Here is a 21,212-nt window from a genome sequence, read left to right as displayed (position 1 = left end):
CTATACACAGTCCAGCCTCAACGGCCAAACAGTGGTCGTGTGTGTGTGTGTGTGTGTGTGTGTGTGTGTGTGTGTGTGTGTGTGTGTGTGTGTGTTTTGCACTTGTATGAATGTGTGTGTGTGTGTGTGTTCTACTTTAGAAGAAGGCCTTTTGGCCAGAAGCTTAACTATACAGCACTATTTTTGTTGTGCATGTCTGCAACTCAGCACTACTCTATATGGTGAGTAGCAATCTATCCTTTTCACAATAAATGGTATTAACAGTCTTGACAACAATGGACACCAGTAAAAGAAAGCATCAACATACATACAAATTGTTGTGTTGCTGCATCTTTATCATTCAATTCAAGTTTTTGTATGGGCTATACAGAGTATTGAAATTTTATAGGTGCTAAAGAGAAAAATTTTACATCCACAAACAATGATCTTTATTTTCAAATTAACAGTTTTGTGGGGACATCACAAATAATTTGCTTGGAACTTTTTCCTTTTTATCTTTTTTTTGCTTTAAGAACAAAATATCGCACAGTAAATAAATAATTTTAAAATTTGTGTGTGTTCACAAAACCATTTAAAAATTTGTTTTGTTATGCTCCAGGTAAGTAACTGCAGTCTGTGGAATGGTTTTTCATAATGACCAACAGGTATCGAGACACAGTTTGGTTTCCTTCTACAATCTTCAATTTAGGCCCTTGAAGTTGCAAGCTTTTTTGTTTTTTAATGCTTGTGTTCCAAACAAAAAATCAAAGTCGGCTCATGCTTACAACTAAGAATTAACACACAAAGTTTTTTGAAAACACCGAACAAGAACACTGAACTACTACATTGAACTACTACATTGAACAGTTACACTGAATAGTTACATTGAACAACTACATTGAACAGTTACATTGAACAGTTACATTGAACAAGAACACATAACTGAATTGAAACTGGAATTCAATGTAAAATTCAAACACTGGATTTCATCTCATTTTACATTTATAATTAATTTCAGTTTGCATGAGGGGTCTCAAGCATCAAAACAGGTAATACAAATTTCAAATTTCATTTGACTTCGTCTTTGGATTAAGTGCAGTTTGGATAATGGCTGTTTGGCACAGACAAAAAACATTTCTTTGTAACTTATTATTAATATCACATTCATATAAGTTATGCTTTGACTCCTTTGCATCAAATATTATGAAAATATAGAATTCACATTAAATTAATCAGTCTAAAATTGAAAGTAATTAAACAACAAATTTTGACAAGTTAGGTTTCTAATTGTCCTTAGTAGTTCCCTGTAATTTTCTTAACAATTCTTCAGCACAAGCATTCAATTTTTCCAGAAGCTTGTGTCTTTCATCACTTGCTGATGATGGTGCACCGAAACTAGATGCAGCTATGTGCTTTATGTGTTCCATAATTTGAGCATTTGTTGTTACAAGTAGCAATGGCTCATCCCAATCTTTACCATCAAAATCCCACATGCAAGTTCCCAGGGCAACAAGAGCCCGGAAGCTAGCTTCACTCTCTCTGATGTGCGGAAAAACGATCCCAAGGGTCAGTGCTACACCCGTCAGTGTAGCAACATCTCTGTCATGATTCGCTGCCACACTCAGATTTAGCAAAACGGTGGCCACGGCCATCTAATAATAAAAGATACAATTTATGTAAAAACAATTGGTCTATAAATCCATGAAAACAACTCTAAAACACCACAAATGGAACATTAAAATAGATTCCCAGTTTGAATACACAATACACATGAAGACAGATTAGATGTGCTGGAACAATGATTTTATAGAACCATATAGTGTCTTGTAGGTAATACCTATTTAACGAATTATTTAGGAATAAAGGAGACAACTCACCTAACGGCGGAAGCACTGCGTTGTTGACTGATACACACACAAAAGGTACAGAGCTTTACTTTGCTAGCTTTCAGAATGGAATTGCTTCCACCTACAGCTTGAGAAAGCAATTCTATTCTTAAAGCTAGCCATGTTTGTGTGTGTGTGTGTGTGTGTGTGTGTGTGTGTGTGTGTGTGTGGGCGCGCGCGCGCACCCATGCATGTTTCTCCTACAGCTTGAGAAAGGAAATGCATTCCAAAGGTTAGCAAAGTAAAGCTCTGTACATTTTGTGTGTGTCTCTGTCGAGTACGCAGTGCATCTGCCTTTAGTGAGTCGTCATCTTTATTCCTAAATAATTTGTTATTCACAACAGGAACTTTTCATATATTTCAAATTTGGCAAGGACGAGAAAAGCAGCTTTACATGTGCATCCAAGCACCTTGCCTTCTGTTGACAACAGCAAACGCATTACACCAATAATGTGAGATGTACTCCCTTTGAAAAATGTGATTACATGAAATGTTATTAAGTAAACAGAAGAACTGATAAGCGACAGTCAAAGACACTCAAATGTCATTATAAATGCCACTCTGGGAATATGCACATCAAGTAAAATGATAAAAGACTGGAGATCATCTTGGGTGTAATGGTACAAATTGGAAAATGCTTGTGTCATAAAGAGTATTACTCTCTGTCACTTCAGAATAAAATTCAGGGAAACTGATAACACAGAAATTCATAGTAACTTGCATATTGTAAGAAACTTACAACACTTTTCAAGTCCAAGTAATTTTTTTTTAGATAATCCAGTTACATTTTGATCCTATTTTAAAGTTGATAAATACCTTGAAATCTTCCATACTGTCTCTCACAGATAGAGGAACGCAAAAAATAAAATTCTATATTTCAAAACGCCTTCACAAAAGAGCATCCTACTTCATTTGACACCACACAAACTTTGAATTGGGTTATATTAAAATAGAATTTGTAAGTATTCTGTTACCATAACTGCATATCAGTAAAATTAATTCAATCGACTGAAGAACTAAGTGTTAAGAGAATACTAGTCCATCAATCCAAATTTTCTATGGACTGTTCTGGGATTATTCATTAATACGTCATGGTTGACACCTCCCCTTGCCTTGTCCATTGTAAGACCATTAAATGGAATGAAGTCCTCTCTAAATTTCCCTGACACATCCCAACATATGCCTTATGGGGCCATTTCCTTCCTGATTTCCCCCAATTTGTATGTGTTTCCTGAGGTCTATAAGCCTGTACACACAAAATGTACCTGTTTTTGGTGCCCTCACTGGAAGGATCTATGCACTGGTGGCTGAACACATCCAACTCATTTGTCACAATATGTTATCCTATATCTGAAAAACAAACCACTTCCTACATTGTTTCTCCACAGCTCCTCTCCCCTTATCACCTAGTATTTTACCTCTCACAATCAATATCACCTTCCTCTGCTTCAAAATTGATATTAAAATTTACAAACAAATCCATAAAACTATCGTGGGCTTTTTTATGGCATTGTCTAATGCTACCATCTTCAAGGCCATCTGTAAGAATCCTACATATCCATCAGTATTCTAAATCTTTCATTTGGTTTAGTTTCATTGATAATATCATGGTCTTAGTACAGGCAATGAAGCCTTATCCTCTTACTTCCCTTTGTTCCACCTTGTCTTCTTCAGTTAGCTAAGACTCTACATATGATACTACTGTTATAATAAATCCCATTAGAGAGAAAGACGTGTGGCTTATTAAGTGGTTCTCTGAAAATTGACTCTCCCTACATTTTGAAAAACACACTAATTCAGTTCTGCACAACTAAGTCATAACAACAATTGATTTAGCACATGAATAGGAGTCAGTAAGCAGTGTAGAATGCCCCAAATATTTGGCTGTATGTACTGATGAAAACTTGAATTGGAAGAAGCACATTGTTGAGCTTATCAAACAATTATGTCAGCTATTTTCGCTCTTCGTAAAATTGCTAGTCTTGGAAACAAACATGTGACCATCCTGACATTTTGCACATTTCCAGTCAACAATGTCTCATGGAATAATTTTCTGGGGTTAACTCACCACTTAGAAAGTACTGATTGTACAAAAGTAAGCAGCAAGAATAATATGTGGTGTTCACATGCAGTCATCATGATGTAGGTATATCTTCAAGGAGTTAGGCATTTTAACTGCAGCATCACAATACATATATTTGCTAATGAATTTCATCATAAACAGCCCACCAAAATTTGAGAAGAACAACTATGTCCACCCCTAGAACACTAGAGAAAAAAGTGACCTTTATTATCCATTATTAAAGATGCCACTGGCTCAGAAAGGAGTTCAGTATGAAGTAACAAAATTGTTAATCATATTCCCAATAACTTAAAAAGTCTGACAGGTAGCAAAGCAAGTTTTAAGTCAATTTCAAAATCAATTTCTCCTGGACCACTCCTATTTCATGGACGAATTTCTATTTGAAGACTGGTAGCCAGGATATATAAAAAATTTTAAAAAATTCTAATTTTTCAGTGTAGCTGCACAAGTAGGACTAAAACACAATAGCTTGACTGATTTCATTTCCCACAAACTGATTCATTCCACACCATTTCAATAATAAAATCATTCTCTCTCTCTCTCTCTCTCTCTCTCTCTCTCTCTCTCTCTCTCTCTCTCTCACACACACACACACACACACACACACACACACACCTACCACATTAGACCACACAGTACTGGAGAAAGAAAACCTCACACTATGCCAGAGCTGTAAATAACAATCACTGTGCCCAGGAATGAACCACTGTTACTGAAATTCCCTCACCAATAAAGAGCCTTCTCACAAAGTATTATGTGCTTTCTGGTCTGACCTGACCACCTGCATTCAGTTATAATCCCTCAATCTGTTACCCTATTTATAGTAATTCTATATGCCTTATATTTACCAGAGTCAGATTACTTAACTTCTCTGTCTCCTACTCTTCTGCATTTTACAAAGCAGACTCCTTTGTTTCCAAATTTTATGTTTTTACATTTCCGCAAGTTCTATTGTTCAATTCCTGGTTCCAACAAACTTAGTGCTCTACTTACCAAGTGGCTCAGGATACTAATCTAAAAAAGACCAGAATATCGACATTGAAGATACTGTTTGAAGATACTGTACCTGCATATGCTTAGAATAGGGTTTCCTATATCTTTTGATTACATCGAGGATACTATCTCTCTGAGCCAGGAACAATTTTCTCCCTTCTTCATGAACCATTATATTACATATTGTACGTAAAGAAAGCACACGCAACACATCAGAACCATAGATTGGTTGCATGTATTTGTCAATCACAGTCAGGATGTCGTAACCATTACGGACACTGAATAGCCTTTGGAAAACAGGTTTTGAGCGTACCGCCACCCTCAACAGGTCCAATGCAGGAACAAGACAGTCTGTAAACATATAACACTGTGTTACAGCAGTTAACAAAAGAAACTAAAGTATGGTTAAACATGGATATAATGTGTTTTGCCACTAACTAACAAAAGAAACATCAATACCAATACATAAGTGTCACACAATACACATTTTGACTATTTTCTAAGTCTCAGAACAAAAACATGATCACTCTCTAGAGGGATACAGCACTGCTGGAGACAGAGATACATTGAACATTAGATTACACACCACTTATTCTATTAAGACATACTAGAAGCATTTATGGTTAGATGTAACAAGGATAAAACACCACACTTAACACGAAATAAATGAAAATAAATTGGTTCCTTGCAGAGAACAGAGGACAAATATTAGTTAATGTCTCTCGCCCATGTTAACAACCCTTCAAGCTCATGTGTGTAATTCCATCAATATTGCTTGGTACCATACACAAAGGGGCAAAACACAAAGGGGCAAAATGACAATGAAAACATTCTTCCATCACACACTATACAAGACATCAAATATAATGCTAATCTTCCACATTGCAATGAATATTCGAAACACAAATGATACACATTTCACCATGAAACATTATTGAACTTGGGGTTCCACAGCAGACAACCCCCACATGTTCCTATGCTGACATGACATCATCATCAGCTACGATTGCAGTGGGCAAGGGATCTACATCTACATCCACATCCATACTCCGCAAGCCACCTGACGGTGTGTGGCGGAGGGTACCTTGAGTACCTCTATCGGTTCTCCCCTCTATTCCAGTCTCGTATTGTTCGTGGAAAGGAGGATTGTCGGTATGCTCCCGTGTGGGCTCTAATCTCTCATTGGCACTGGACTGTGTATCAATGGAAATGTGTTGCGTGGTTGGAATAATCATGTTTCTTGTTACACCAGGTTCATGGTCTTGTCCAAAATAGCTGCTCAAAACTTGCACCATGCCATGGATGCGGGCCAGCTGGTGGGAGGGGGGGGGGGGGGCAGTATTATGCTATGTGTGAGAGTCAATTGGACCTCCCACTGTACCACAGTAATCGATGGCATCATGACAGCTGTTGGTTACGTGAACATTATTGCAGATCACCTGTATCCGTTCATACATGATGTCTTCCCCAATGGCAATGGCATGTTCCAGCTTGATAACTGTATGTTTCACTTATCCAGAATCATGGTACTGTGGTTTAAGAAACATGATAGTGAACAGACATTTCTGTTGTGGCCACCAAATTCAGCTTTTCTGAACCCAGTGAAAAATGTCAGGATGCTATCGAGTGACAGTGCCATACCCACAGACCAATGGCCCGTAATTTATAGGAGCTGTATAACCTATGAGTAATCATCTGCTACCACAAACCTATCGAATCTTTAAGAACTTGATGAAGCCATGCCATGCAGAATTGCTGCTGCATTGCATTCATAGACACACACACACACACACACACACACACACACACACACACACACACACACACACGACTGTACCAGACTAAGGTGAATGTGTGGAGCAAAACATCATCAAGCTTCTCATGGGGGAAAAGGCCTGTGATTGAGTGGAGATCAGTTTTTTAAATCATCAAATCTCTCTGCATTTTCCTAATATATACTAGTTCCCGAATTTTCCCTCAATATTTTCAACAAAAAACTAAGGTTTTGTGGATAAAAAGGACACACCATCCATTCAGGTACAATCTAAGTACTGAGGGGATTACTTCTCACCATTTCATTTGAACCTACTTTCCACCCTGATGTGGTCCAGAAGCAGGAAGCCTTTGTGTCACAACATTCTGCATTGAAACAACTGTGGGGTCATCCGAAGAATGGGTTGCCAAAGCAAGGCGCATCTCACAATGAAACCATAAGAGAGCACAGTCTCTGCATGCCCCACCAATGAATGTGCAACACTGACATTGCCATGCCTCCTAGTGCTTTGCTACACCTCCGCAATCAATATTTTACTTACGGCTGACCAGAGGAATGCTCACTCCATTTCGCAGTCACTGATCAAGACAACAGCATTGTTTTAGATCAGCCACCTGAATATTAAATGTCTTAGGCAGAAAATGATATAAACATTATGCCAAATAAACCTCAGGCAAAGACTCAAAGCTAGCCAATGAACCCACCCTTGTACTGCCATGTGTATTTTCATTCGACACAACAAATGGTGATGAAATTGTTTGCAAAATAGACTTGCTTTGCCAGCTGCACGGTTACTGTGTGCAAGTAAGGATGTGCTTTCACTGCCTGGTCTTGCCAACTTCCTGTTCTTGAAATCTGTGTATCATATCAAGTGTTTCACCATGTCTGAACCACCACAGGAAATACATCTAACCAAAATCACTCCATTTCAAGCGCAGCATATTGAATGCCGGCTGCTTGGCATTCAACAACTGATGTCACTACTCTCGCACCAAGCAGCACCGCCACTGGTTGCTCCACCTACATTTCGCCCATACCATAGTCAGGAAGCAGAATGGTCAGAATATTAGGCAAAACTGGAGGCCCATTTCACTGCATACAAAAGAAAAGGTATGGAGCTCAATGCTTTCTTCTTGTCGACAGTCGGAGCCAACATCTACCATTTGTGTGTTAAACTGTGTACAGACATTAGTCCCAAATCCATCAACTGCGACAACCTTGTTAAGCTACTAGATGAACATCATGATAGTCAAGTCCATGTTGCAGCAGCAAGGTTTAAATTTTTTCGTCTCTAGAAGCAGCCTGCACAAACACAAGATGGAAAGACAACCCATTTCTACAAGTCACTGGGCATCATCCTTGGTCATTCTAAAGAAGCAATCTGGTAGTTTACATCCATGTGTTGACTTTAAAGCAACAGTAAACCCGCAAACTGTCATGGAATCTTTTCCTCTTCCACATCTGGAGGAGTTGATAGACAGACTGAGACAAGGCAGATACTTTTCAAAGACTGAGTTGTGTGAGGCATATTTACAGTTGCCATTGGATGAACAGTCCAAGCAATACTTTGTAATAAATAATCACCTATTACATCAGATTTATTGCTAATCCTGAGCAAATTTCTGCACTGTTCAATTGGCTGTTCCTTTTGTGTGGTCCAAATAATGACAGAATGCATTTCAGCAATTAAGAGATGCATTGTTAAGTGGTAAATGCTCCATTCATTTTGACTCAGTCGTATTGTCATATTGGCTGTAGATTCCTCTTCTTACACAATCGGAGCTGTGCTCTCCCACAAAAGTGGTTCTTCTGATAGAACTATTGTTATTGACTCAAAAACTCTTAACAAAGCACAGTGTAACTATGGTCAGCTTGAAAAAGAGGCACTCGCCATTATCTATGGTGTTAAAAAATCCACCAATATCTGTACGGTTGGAAGTTCTATTTCCTGACAGATCATGGGCCTCTGATGGCCTCATTCAATGCTGCCAAGCCTGTCACACCTCAGACAGCCCAAAATTTGAAACATCTGGATCTGACATTGTATAATTATCAATCTGAGCTGTTGTACAGGCCCACTGCCCAACATTCGAACACTGACTTGTCCTCTTCATTATCAGTTGGTACCGCCACAGCATTTGAGTCATCTGAGGAATTATGGTTTCACACTGATTCTCACAATTTTGAATGTCGTCAAAATTTTCCTTTTGATTTTCAGTGTGTTGCTGCTCTGCAGGTTGTTTTCCAATAAGTGTGACATGGGTGGCCATGCAGTTTGAAAGAAGCTCCTTACTCAGTGACACGTGACTTTTTCGCATCATCACGCACTTCCCACATGATCAGGTGTTATGTTCTTGCATGCGGATGTGCCTGTTGTGATTCCTCACTCCCTACAATGGGAAGTTTTGTCTTTATTGCACCAAGATCACTGGCGCATAGTTCACGCGAAGCAACTCACTAGACATCATTGTACTCAGCAGGGGGGAGATGTTCAGACTGAGCAAATGACATCTCTTTCCAAAGTTTGAGGAAGACATTGGTCAGATCTGTCTAACCACAGTAATGCATTCATATTGATTTCCACGAGTCTGTTCTGGATCAAGATGTGGTTGTTAGTGTTAGACACTTACAATTCATCACTACTGCAAGTATGATATTGGCTTTGTCTTCTATTTTTTGTCTTGAATGTCATCCAGAGGTCACTGTCTCAGACAGTGGACCACAATTCAAGTCAGTCGATTTCCTAAAGTTTTGTGGCACCTATGGCATACACCATGTGCTCACCGCATCTTTTCATCCTCAGTCTAATGGCGCCACTGAACAGTTCAGTTCAATGTTCAAAAGTCAAAAGGAGAAACTCCAGACCAGCAAGCTTTGATGATTTTCCTGTCCTACTGCTCCTTGCCACATGATGGGGTGTCAACAGCAGATCTGTTATGCACTCATAGACAGTGTAGTAACCTGTTGCATCGCCTGCGACCGCCACAGACATAATATGTTCCGCCAAGTTAGATTAAGTTTCAGCTGCAATATGAAGTCATCTACAATTTGTTTTGGAAAGAAACAGCCCTGGGAGCACAGTCATTAAAATAACCCCATTCTTATTGCAACATCAGATGTTCTGCATGGCTGCAGCGGCACCACCAAAACCAGCTGTGGCGCACTTCCGAGTATGTCAGTGATTCTGCCACAGAATGTCTGTCCACAGATCCAGCATGTCGCTGGGGCCCACACTAGCAGTCACTTCTAACAAGGTTGGCTTTATCCATGGTGGTGCCCCTAGAGGCCGCCACCCCCGTTGGTGCCTTTCCAGCTGCCTGACCCAATGTCCATGAACGCTCCATCCCCCACATCATCATCATGCTGCCCCAGAACATCACCTCGCAGTTCAACTCACCACTGCATCTGCATCTCTGGATATGGGAGTGCACTCTGATTATTTTTTTGGTCAGTGTTCCCAGTCACTTTCAAGGTGGATACTGTGTTTTCTGAAGAACAGCATGCCAAATCAAGATTGGCACCTTGCAACGACACCACAGAAGAGCACAGTCACTGCATGCTACCCCAATGAATGAGCAATACTGGCATAGCCACACCTCTTAGAGCTTTGCTACACCACTGTAATCGACAGTCTACTTACAGCTGTCACTTAACCAGACTCGTGCTATTGTGGTTTAAGGAACATGATAGTGAACAGACATTCATGTCTTGGCCACCAAACTCAGCTTTTCTGAACCCGATGGAACACGTCAGGATGCTATCGACTGCCAGTGCCATGCCTAAAAATCAACAGCCTGTAACTTATAGGGACAGAGACTTATGTGTAGTTATCTGCTGCACCTACCTCTGAAAATTTCAAGAACTTAATGAAGCCATGGCATGCAGAATTGCTGCAGGTTATACCAAGGAGAGATGGTAGTGAGAAGTGATGATGACAGTAATGTCAGCAAGCTTCTCATGGGAAAGAATGCCTGTGACTGAGTGGAGATTTCCTTCAATATTTTCAACAAAAAATTAAGTTTTTGTGGGAAAATAGGACACATCATCCATTCACGTTCAAACTAAGTACAGAGGGGATTACTTCTCACCATTTCATTTGAATCTACTTTCCACTCCAATGTAGTCCGGAAGCAGGAAATCTTTGTCTCATAACATTCTGCATTGTCAGCCAAACAATAGGGTGCCAAAGCAAGGTTTGCACCTCGCAATGAAACCATAAGGAAGTATGGTCACTGCATGCTGCACCAAGCAATGAGCAATGCTGGCATAGCCACGTCACTTAGAGCTTTTGCTACACCACTCTGTAATCGATGGTCTACTTAAGTACTTACGGATGAGCAGAGGAACGCTTGCCTCAGTACACAGACACCGATCAAGACAACAGCATTGTCTTAGATAGGCCACCAGAGTATTACATGTCTTAGGCAGAACCTAATGTGAACATTATGTCAGTTATACTTCAGGTGAAGACTCTTGTAGATTTGTCTGCATCAAGGGATGCTTTAATGTTCGGAGAAATGGAGTGTGTAAAGCTAGGTAAATCATCTTATCCACACTGTCATAAAGTGTACTAATATTTTATGTTTCTGTATTTATGACTAGCACAACACAATGAATGTACTCTCTCTGCCAAGATCACAGGGATCTTGCAACCAACAGTGTGAGAAAGTTCTATCATTTTCATTGTGGATCATCCAACGCTGATCACAGCTCTTCCCATAAGCATCACCCTCCCACAGTAAACCATCTATCCCACATGTTAACCATTGACTAGAAGCCCAAAGATCTGACATGCAGTACCACTCGGCATGTATAGAAAGTTTTCATTTCAGGTATCAACAGTGTGTTCCCTGCACTGTCAGGGGGCTATGACTGGGCAGGTACCTAATGCTCTCTCTACAACAGATTATCAAGACAGGTTTTAGGAACGTAATTTGATCCACTTACACAAGAAGTGCTTAAGCTATGATTGTGTAGCAGGTGGAATGTATACAACCTTGAGCGATCTTGCCCGCATGGCCTGCACTACTACACTGATGGAAAAAAACAAATGCATTACCTCCAAGGACTCTGTTCAGCAGCACCAAGGTATAATATGTGCATAATACAGAGGGGTTGCAGTGTTACCAATCATTTGTCATGGACATCAGCAATCAGACACTGCTCAGGAGGTCTGTCCGTGCACCTTCTGCTTTGATGCTCCAGGCACTAACTTTGCTGAATTTAGAGGTGAACAGCATTTACAACATTCATTCTAGAGTACAACCATGCTCCATCGACAATTACGTGCGCCTATTAAACAGCTTCAGCTGCTTGAATGAGGTCACATAGTGGGACTGCAGCAAGCTGAATGGACGTATTGAGAATGTATTGAACATTCACATAGTGTGTACACACACACACACACACACACACACACACACACACACACACACACACTCACGTCAAGACTGATGCATTGTGTGAGCAGCAGTGGCAGAATGAACTTCATCCAGGGACAAAATCTAGCCACACTTTGCACCTGATGTTTCTTCAGGGACTACTGGAAACAGTCTGCTTCAAGCTGGATTAAGATCACACACATCTCTGGCCAGGCTACCACTGACACCACAACAGCACCAAGCATTACTACTCTGATGTCAAGAAAGAGTTACATGGAGGGTGAACTGGTACTCTGTTGTCTTCGGTAATGAGAGTAGGTTCTGTATGTACACAAGTGATGGCTGTACACAAGTTAAGTGTAAGACGTGCTCAGCTGTCTATTCCAAACTGCATTCGCCCATGACAATGGGTCCATCCAATGCTGCATTTTGTGGGGGTCATCAGTACAATTCATGGTCACATCTGGTGTTTCTACAGGTAAACTTAACCTGCACCTGCTACATTGTACAGGCTATAATGTGCATGCTATTAGCATTTCTTTGACAGGGAAGAGTACAACACAGTCGGGACCCTACGGCTTTTAGGTGAACTCACAGAAGTCACCAAATGCAAGAAAATGCCAGAGATCATGAAATCTATGCTATACTGAGAGATGAGATATGCAGTGTTAGAACACTTCACAATGGCCTACCTCATTGTTCAGTGCTCGCCTCCTCACTTTTCAACTTTGTATTATATTATCAGATTTACACAACACAACATCACATAAATTTTCCCATAGCAATCATTTAGCAATAACCACACCATCAAAATCACGAGTATTATACCAAACGGCACTTGAAAGCAAATTCTAAATCTGTATCACTACACACCTCAACAATAAAGAAGCTAACAGGAAGTTGAGCCTGAAACTCAATCTAGAGTCAATTAAACATGGAAACACCTATAAATAGTTAGTAGTTAAACTTGACCATACATTTCCATACAAGTACGACCTACAAGTAGTGAAGCAAAAACTGAAATCCAGAAACAATATACTAGCCAAACTAACAGGCAGCCCATGGAGAAATGAGGCAAACACACTGTGCCCATCAGCACTGGCACGTAGTACTGCAGAATACTGTGCCCCAGTGTGAGCAATGAGTGCCCACACAAAAAAAGTTGATGAAGAGCTCAGTGAATCGATGATGATCATAAGTGGCTCACTGAAACTGCTAGCCAGTGTCCAGTCACCAACATCACACACAATGCTGCAATAAAAAAGAAGACAAAAAAGATATCAAACCAATGCAGTCTCCAAATTCTTCATTATTTACACACAAAGGATCAACTGAAGTCGAGGAAACCTCACCAGAAAATCTTCCAAAGATTAGAAGTTTTTGAGGCAGAAAGGGATTGGCAGGAACACTGGTGAACAAATACCCTGCAAAATGGATTCCTTACTGCTGACGTGATCAAACAATACTCTGGACAAGAATGAACAGAATAAGAACTGGAACAGGTCACTGTAAAAGCTTAACGACAAAGCAGGATACTGCAGATGATCCTTTTTGTGAGTGCAGTGAACTTCAAACTGTAGGTCATATTTTAAATTGTGTAATTTATGTTTTCAAAGAAGGAGGGATTAAAGAAATCCACGTCTCCAGAGAAACCCTTCAGTGGTTGGGTGATCTTCAGTGTGCTATTTGACTGTAGTGTGTATAGGGTATATCTTCCCTCATTAATAGATACTTTTTTTCTCAGATTCATGGGATCCTGTACTTTGCTAGCCACAAATAAATTTGGTAACCATAGGCTGAAACCTCATTTTACACAGAAAAGTGATAGCCCTATATGTTTCACACGTGTCAACATGTCATTATTACAGTTCCTCTCCATGCATTCAAAGAATGCTTCAATGACATGTGATCTCTTCATTAAGTAGTTTCATGAAGAATTTGTTCCATCAGTGATAAAGCACCTGCAATCACTTAGGTTGAAAAAAGAAGCTCTATTAACCCTTGATCACTGTACAGTGTATCAACCTGCTGATGTGTTGCAATCAGAAGGATATATATATGTGACTTACCAAATGAAAGTGCTGGCAGGTCGACAGACACACAAACAAATACAAACATACACACAAAATTCAAGCTTTCGCAACAAACTGTTGCCTCATCAGGAAAGAGGGAAGGAGAGGGAAAGACGAAAGGATGTGGGTTTTTAAGGGAGAGGGTAAGGAGTCATTCCAATCCCGGGAGCGGAAAAAGGGGAAAAAGGACGGGTATACACTCGCGTGCACACACACACACACACACACACACACACACACACACACACACACAAAAGCAGACATATTCAAAGGCCTGTGTAGGTGAAGGATTAGGTGGGTGAGGGCAATGGATTGTTCAGTTTGGAAGTGGTATAGGGACTGATGGAAAGAAGGGTTGCAGCCAGAGATGGGAACTTTAAGTATGAGGCCTATGGGGGTAATGCCAAATGTCAGACAAGCCTGAGAAAATAAAATATGGGAGCATAATCTGGCTAGGGTGAAGGCATGTTTGCGGAGGGAATGTAAATAAAACTTAATGGGGTCGTCGTGGGGGTGTTGTGAGGGTGACATGGTATTAGAAGGTGGAAAGTGTAACATGAGGCTGAAATGAAAATGAAAATAAAAATATATGGGGAGAGATAAAGGTGAACTGGAAAGTAACTGGAGATCTGGTGTGAAAAAAGGCGAAAAAGTGTTGGTTACAGCTGGGCTATGTTGGACTTGGGTTGGTAGACAACGATGTGCACAAAGGTTAGGTGGTTGTGTTGCTGCCAAAACACGTTAAAGGATGGAGAAATTCGGGAAAATTTCGAAAAAACTGCATGTAAATGTATTAAAAGGAGTGGTTTTGTGGTGGCAGATTATGAAAATGAGGCTAACAATTGTCTGACGAAGAAATAATGACAAAACCTGTGGGAAGCGGCTAAAAATTATGAGTGATGTGGGAAAAACGAAAATGGAAATAAAGCGAAAGTTATTAGAACTGCCGAAATGGTTGTTTAATAGGTGAAAGGAACTGTTTGTGAACTAGAAACGGTGGATTTTATAGCAGCAGTAGTGTTGAAAGCGGAAAAAAATTTTTTTTGTTATGGTTTGGAAGTGGGTTACGTATTATTGAGTATATATAGGCGGTATAAAATTGTATAGTAGATTCCCACGTGGAATGTTTCCCTCTATATATATACACACACACACAGGGTGTTTCAAAAATGACCGGTATATTTGAAACGGCAATAAAAACTAAACGAGCAGCGATAGAAATACACCGTTTGTTGCAATATGCTTGGGACAACAGTACATTTTCAGGCGGACAAACTTTCGAAATTACAGTAGTCACAATTTTCAACAACAGATGGCGCTGCAGGTGATGTGAAAGATATAGAAGACAACGCAGTCTGTGGGTGCGCCATTCTGTACGTCGTCTTTCTGCTGTAAGCGTGTGCTGTTCACAACGTGCAAGTGTGCTGTGAACAACATGGTTTATTCCTTAGAACAGAGGATTTTTCTGGTGTTGGAATTCCACCGCCTAGAACACAGTGTTGTTGCAACAAGACAAAGTTTTCAACGGAGGTTTAATGTAACCAAAGGACCGAAAAGTGATACAATAAAGGATCTGTTTGAAAAATTTCAACGGACTGGGAACGTGATGGATGAACGTGCTGGAAAGGTAGGGCGACCGCGTATGGCAACCACAGAGGGCAACGCGCAGCTAGTGCAGCAGGTGATCCAACAGCGGCCTCGGGTTTCCGTTCGCCGTGTTGCAGCTGCGGTCCAAATGACGCCAACGTCCACGTATCGTCTCATGCGCCAGAGTTTACACCTCTATCCATACAAAATTCAAACGCGGCAACCCCTCAGCGTCACTACCATTGCTGCGTGAGAGACATTCGCTAACGATATAGTGCACAGGATTGATGACGGCGATATGCATGTGGGCAGCATTTGGTTTACTGACGAAGCTTATTTTTACCTGGACGGCTTCGTCAATAAACAGAACTGGCGCATATGAGGAACCGAAAAACTTACTGCATCACGCTATCTGGACATTCTTCGTGAATTTGTGGCGGTACAAACTGCCTTAGACGACACTGCGAACACCTCGTGGTTTATTCAAGATGGTGCCCGGCCACATCGCACGGCCGACGTCTTTAATTTCCTGAATGAATATTTCGATGATCGTGTGATTGCTTTGGGCTATCCGAAACATACAGGAGGCGGCGTGGATTGGCCTCCCTATTCGCCAGACATGAACCCCTGTGACTTCTTTCTGTGGGGATACTTGAAAGACCAGGTGTACCGCCAGAATCCAGAAACAATTGAACAGCTGAAGCAGTACATCTCATCTGCATGTGAAGCCATTCCGCCAGACACGTTGTCAAAGGTTTCGGGTAATTTCATTCAGAGACTACGCCATATTATTGCTACGCATGGTGGATATGTGGAAAATATCGTACTATAGAGTTTCCCAGACCGCAGCGCCATCTGTTGTTGACAATTGTAACTACTGTAATTTCGAAAGTTTGTCTGCCTGAAAATGTACTGTTGTCCCAAGCATATTGCAACAAACGGTGTATTTCTATCGCTGCTTGTTTAGTTTTTATTACCGTTTCAAATATACCGGTCATTTTTGAGACACCCTGTATATCTGTGTGTGTGTGTGTGTGTGTGTGTGTGTGTGTGTGTGTGTGTGTGTAAAAAACACAACAGCATTAATTCAGCCACTGGATGAGAACATCCTACGAGCATTCAACCCTTTTGCTGCTACAGAAGTGCTCTCTGTATTCAATGCTGAGCGCAGCTTTGTTGTGGCTACGCTGCTTGCCAAATGCTGGTATCTGTACCGAGAAAGGGTCTTCTGGCCTCTATGAAATACTTACCAACCAATTTTAAGAGAACTATTCACTGAAAACATTTGAGTTTTGCACAACTTAACAGTCCGATACCTTCATTTGATAAATGATCTAGATAAAATGTAGATAAGATATCAAAATACTACTTGCAACAAAGAGCAGTTCAATACCTAATTTCATTCTCAAGTTATTGATTTTTTATATCCGATGCATGGTCACATGCATCACACCCATTTCTGTCCCTGTGAATCAGGAATTACGTGGTCATAACAATCATCATATTTCATAAACAGTTCAAGATATTGAAAGAAGTTTTTTTTCCCCCTCCACAAAGGGGCACATATGTCATATAATAAACACTTGAAACTCTTGTTCACCGAGATGTGGAAGTAACTCATCTGCAGCACAGAGATTGGTGGCTTGGTATGCATACAGATGTCAATAGCACTGTGGGAAAATCCAAGTTCCACAAGTTACACGCCCACAGCACCTGGAGAGCAGCAGAGCATGACATGTATACACACCCACAGCAGCGAAAGACTTAACACTCACTGCCATTGTGAACTGCTCATTCCAACAGTAAATTCACATGGAAAAATGTAAACCAGTTTGAAATCTGACAACTGTTATGCATTCGGTAAGTCTGGCATAGCAAAGCAGTCTGAAGAAAATTGGGAATTTCTGGATAAAATTATCAGTTTTGGAAAACACAACAGATGAAAAAGGAAGTGAGACGGGTTTCAACATTAGTGACATCAGGTCTGCATGTGGTGTTCGCCAAAGCAATGTTGATCTTAAAAGACCTGAACCACTGGGCAGGCATCAACAACAAGGAACTGATTTCAGACACCATAAATGAAGAACACATTACTGATGCCGTAGAAAATGAGGACATAAAGTGGTTGAAGATGAGGAATCATATATGATGTTTCCAGTACATACAAGATATATTGGATAACAAAGTGTCAATGTGAATGAAGAGACCAAGTGAACCAAACCATAGTGAGTTGTTGAAACTGATGCATATAAAACAATTTGCACAGAAGAAAATGTGTGAAATACCACATAAAAAAAGGAAAGGAACACTGACTTATTTAAAGCAGTGAAAAAATGAACCTACAATAACTTGCAGAGTGTTGTAATTATTTCATATACTGCAGTGCAGAACAGTATTTTATTTGGAGCTCTAGTAGAGTTACTGTTTCATTTATTAAAATGTATTATGTCTTATATGCTTCAAAGTTAACTGCTGTAGCATATATAGTACAGTATAACATTGCATTTTGTGCTTTTTGAAACTTTCTGTGTATTGCAAATATACTTGCTGGGTTTGCTGGCGGATCATATTGTGTAAATCGCACAATATTTCATCTATGCAACTGCTCGACATATTCAGGTGGCGGTCGTTGCTGCTGAGCATTGTTTTTCATTCCACAGTTCACTCTCTCTATGCTGCGATGCAGGGGTAAAGCTTTCCCATGACAAATATATTATATCGCATGGTAGATAAGCAACTACGGCTAAGTAAAGACTACTTAGTATAAGAGACAAAAGGCACTTAAGACATACCTTCAGGCCAATTCATCATTTCAATCAAAGCATTCATCTGAGTCTCATCGAGGAGCCTTTCATTAAGTAGCATTGTCACTTGATCAACATGTTCAATATCCAGCTTATGTTCTCCTGCCAGGTTATTGTTAAGGAAAAGTTTATCTGGAAAGAAACATGCAGATAACTACATGAAAATTATGTTATTTATTATTTTAACAAAATGCACATCAATCATGAATTATTTGCAGTGTGTTTCAATTTCTTTAATGGAGATATTACAAAAGATAAAAACAGACAATGAAAACTGAACACTTCTAAAAACCTGATGTAGAAACAAAATTTTCATGGGTCATTGACAGAGGGTAGATGAAGTATAAACCAATATACCGAGCACGAAAACATTGAGCCTATAAAACCACATTTGACTAGGTGAAAAGATAATCTCTTGTTCTGGACATCACACTGGGCTAGTAAACATTGCAGAAATGATATGATGCAATGCCTGCAGTTAATTGACTTTGCACATCAACATATTATGAGCCTGCAGGAGACTGACTACTGCTTTTACAAAAATGTGAGAGTTAGCTGTGTATCGATGCTGGACATGGTGCAAAGGAGATGCACATCCATGTAGTCCTGATTCCAGATAGGATAACAGATTCACACTTAGACTACATCATCACACAAGAAGACATGGCTGATTGAAAGGTGACCAGAGCACAAGTTAAGAGCAATTTTGCACACACCGGGGTTGGTAGTATCAATAAGTTTACTGAAAGATAGGCAACATGCAAAAGTGCTGCTTGCCTGACTTCCTGTCATAAAGTTGTGTTTAGTGATGAGAGAAGGTTGTGTCTTGCTTCAGTGATGGTTATTTGCAAGGACAGTTTCAAGCAGTACGTACCAAAAAGATCATGCAGTACTATGTTCTTAAGACCAGTCACGGAAGATGAATTGCGGAAAACTATACAGAAAGGGTATAAGGGTGATCCAACAACTACAGATCAGTTTCACTAATATCAGGTTTCTCAAAAATCCTAGAAAAGCTTATGTATACCAGATTAGTTAACTATTTGGACAAACATAACATTCTCATACCCTCACAACATGGTTTCAGAAAGGGTAAATCTGCAGAATCAGCAATAGCCAGTCTAACAGACTACATTTTACAGTCCTTAGATGAGAAAAAGGTTGTCTCTGCAATGTTTCTGGCTCTTTCAAAGCCATTTGACACCATTGTCCATGAAATTCTGATACAAAAATTAAGCAACTATGGCATTCGAGGGCAACCTGGTGAATGGATAAAATCATACTTGTGCAACCGCAAGCAGTATGTATCATTAGGAAACTCATACCAATCAGACACCAAACCCATCAAATACGGAGTGCCGCAGGGTTTGGTAATGGGGCCATTGTTATTTAATGTGTTTCTTAATTATATAGGTGTTGAGGAGGAAGAAAAGAAAATATTGTATGCTGATGACATGACAATACTAAATAGTGACCAAAATAAGGAACAGCTTGAGAGAAGAGCATACATATCTGCAAATGTCACAGCTCAATGGCTGTTGGAAAATGAACTGGTTATAAATCTAAAAAAAGACTATGTATGCAGTGTTTAAAAACAAGGAAAAGGCTGTAGACATGGATTTAGAGGTTGATGGAACAAGGCTGGAAGAAGTAGAATCTGCTAGATTCTTAGGTATTCTTGTGGATAAGGAACTGAAATGGAAAAAACTATTAATAATGTCTGTAAGAAACTGAGCTCTGTCATATTCTTAATGATGCAGCTATCACAGTATTCAGACAAGAACCTTCTGTGTACAGTGTATCATGGACTTTCCGAACCATACTTACAGTATGGAGTGACTGTGTGGGGAAACTCAAACAAACAAGAGACAAAACGAGTGTTCACATCACAAAAAAAGCAATTAGGACCATTTTAAGAAGAAAGACCTCTGAAACGTGCAGAAACTGTTTCAAGAATTTAGGTATCTTAACTTTTTCATCGTTATACACACACAAAACAATAATGTACATCACAAAAGGTAGTGAGGACTGGATTACAAATGCTAGTGTACACACCCACAATACAAGAAGGAAGAATGAAGTACGGAGCATACCCCACAGACTGGCAATGCTAGAAAAAGGACCCCAGTACTCTTATATCAGACTACTAAGAAGTCTGCCCAAACACCTGCAAGATAGTGTACTTTACAATGACTTTCCAAAGAAACTTAAAGACTATCTCATTGAAAAAGAGTTTTACAGTGTTGCAGAATACTTATGCCATAAAATTTGTATATATTGTTATTCATTATCAGTGATGTAAAAAGGTAAGCTAAAGGTGTAGAAAAATAAGTGATAATGAATGTTAATACTTTGACATGTCCTATATTACACGTACATTTACTGTACACAATGTAATCTTACACAATCAGATAAAATTCAATTCAATTCAATTTCAGAAGAGTGACAACTACTGGAACCTGCCATTCATTCAATGAGATACAGGACCAATTCCATGCAACACACAAAGGGAGCAACAGCTTACAATGACCATACACCGCTGGTTTTGAGGACACCCATTGCCTATTGTGAAACCATTTTTTCTGACATTCCATCAGCACTAGCGAATGGCATTGTCAAAGCTTCACCCTCCATTGTTGGTGGCTACCAGTTT

At 39.9% G+C, this 21,212-nt stretch overlaps 1 protein-coding gene across 1 annotated transcript in view; it reads right to left on the bottom strand.

Moving 5' to 3' along the window:
- Positions 1-418: 418 nt before the first annotated feature.
- LOC126248696 (phospholipase A-2-activating protein) overlaps positions 419-21,212 on the bottom strand; it is a 133,240-nt gene continuing 112,446 nt past the window's right edge. The window contains exons 11-13 of the mRNA XM_049949977.1: positions 18,548-18,691; positions 5,015-5,292; positions 419-1,631 (exon numbers count right to left, since the gene is read on the bottom strand). Of these exons, the coding sequence (XP_049805934.1) occupies positions 1,263-1,631; positions 5,015-5,292; positions 18,548-18,691 (791 nt within the window). The 3' untranslated portion in view covers positions 419-1,262. The remainder of the gene's footprint in view (positions 1,632-5,014; positions 5,293-18,547; positions 18,692-21,212) is intronic.

Source organism: Schistocerca nitens, chromosome 3 (genome assembly GCF_023898315.1).
Source record: "Schistocerca nitens isolate TAMUIC-IGC-003100 chromosome 3, iqSchNite1.1, whole genome shotgun sequence".
In the NCBI taxonomy this organism is placed as follows: domain Eukaryota; kingdom Metazoa; phylum Arthropoda; class Insecta; order Orthoptera; family Acrididae; genus Schistocerca; species Schistocerca nitens.
Note: the sequence above shows the minus strand (reverse complement) of the source record. Positions and strands in the feature narration are given on the sequence as shown.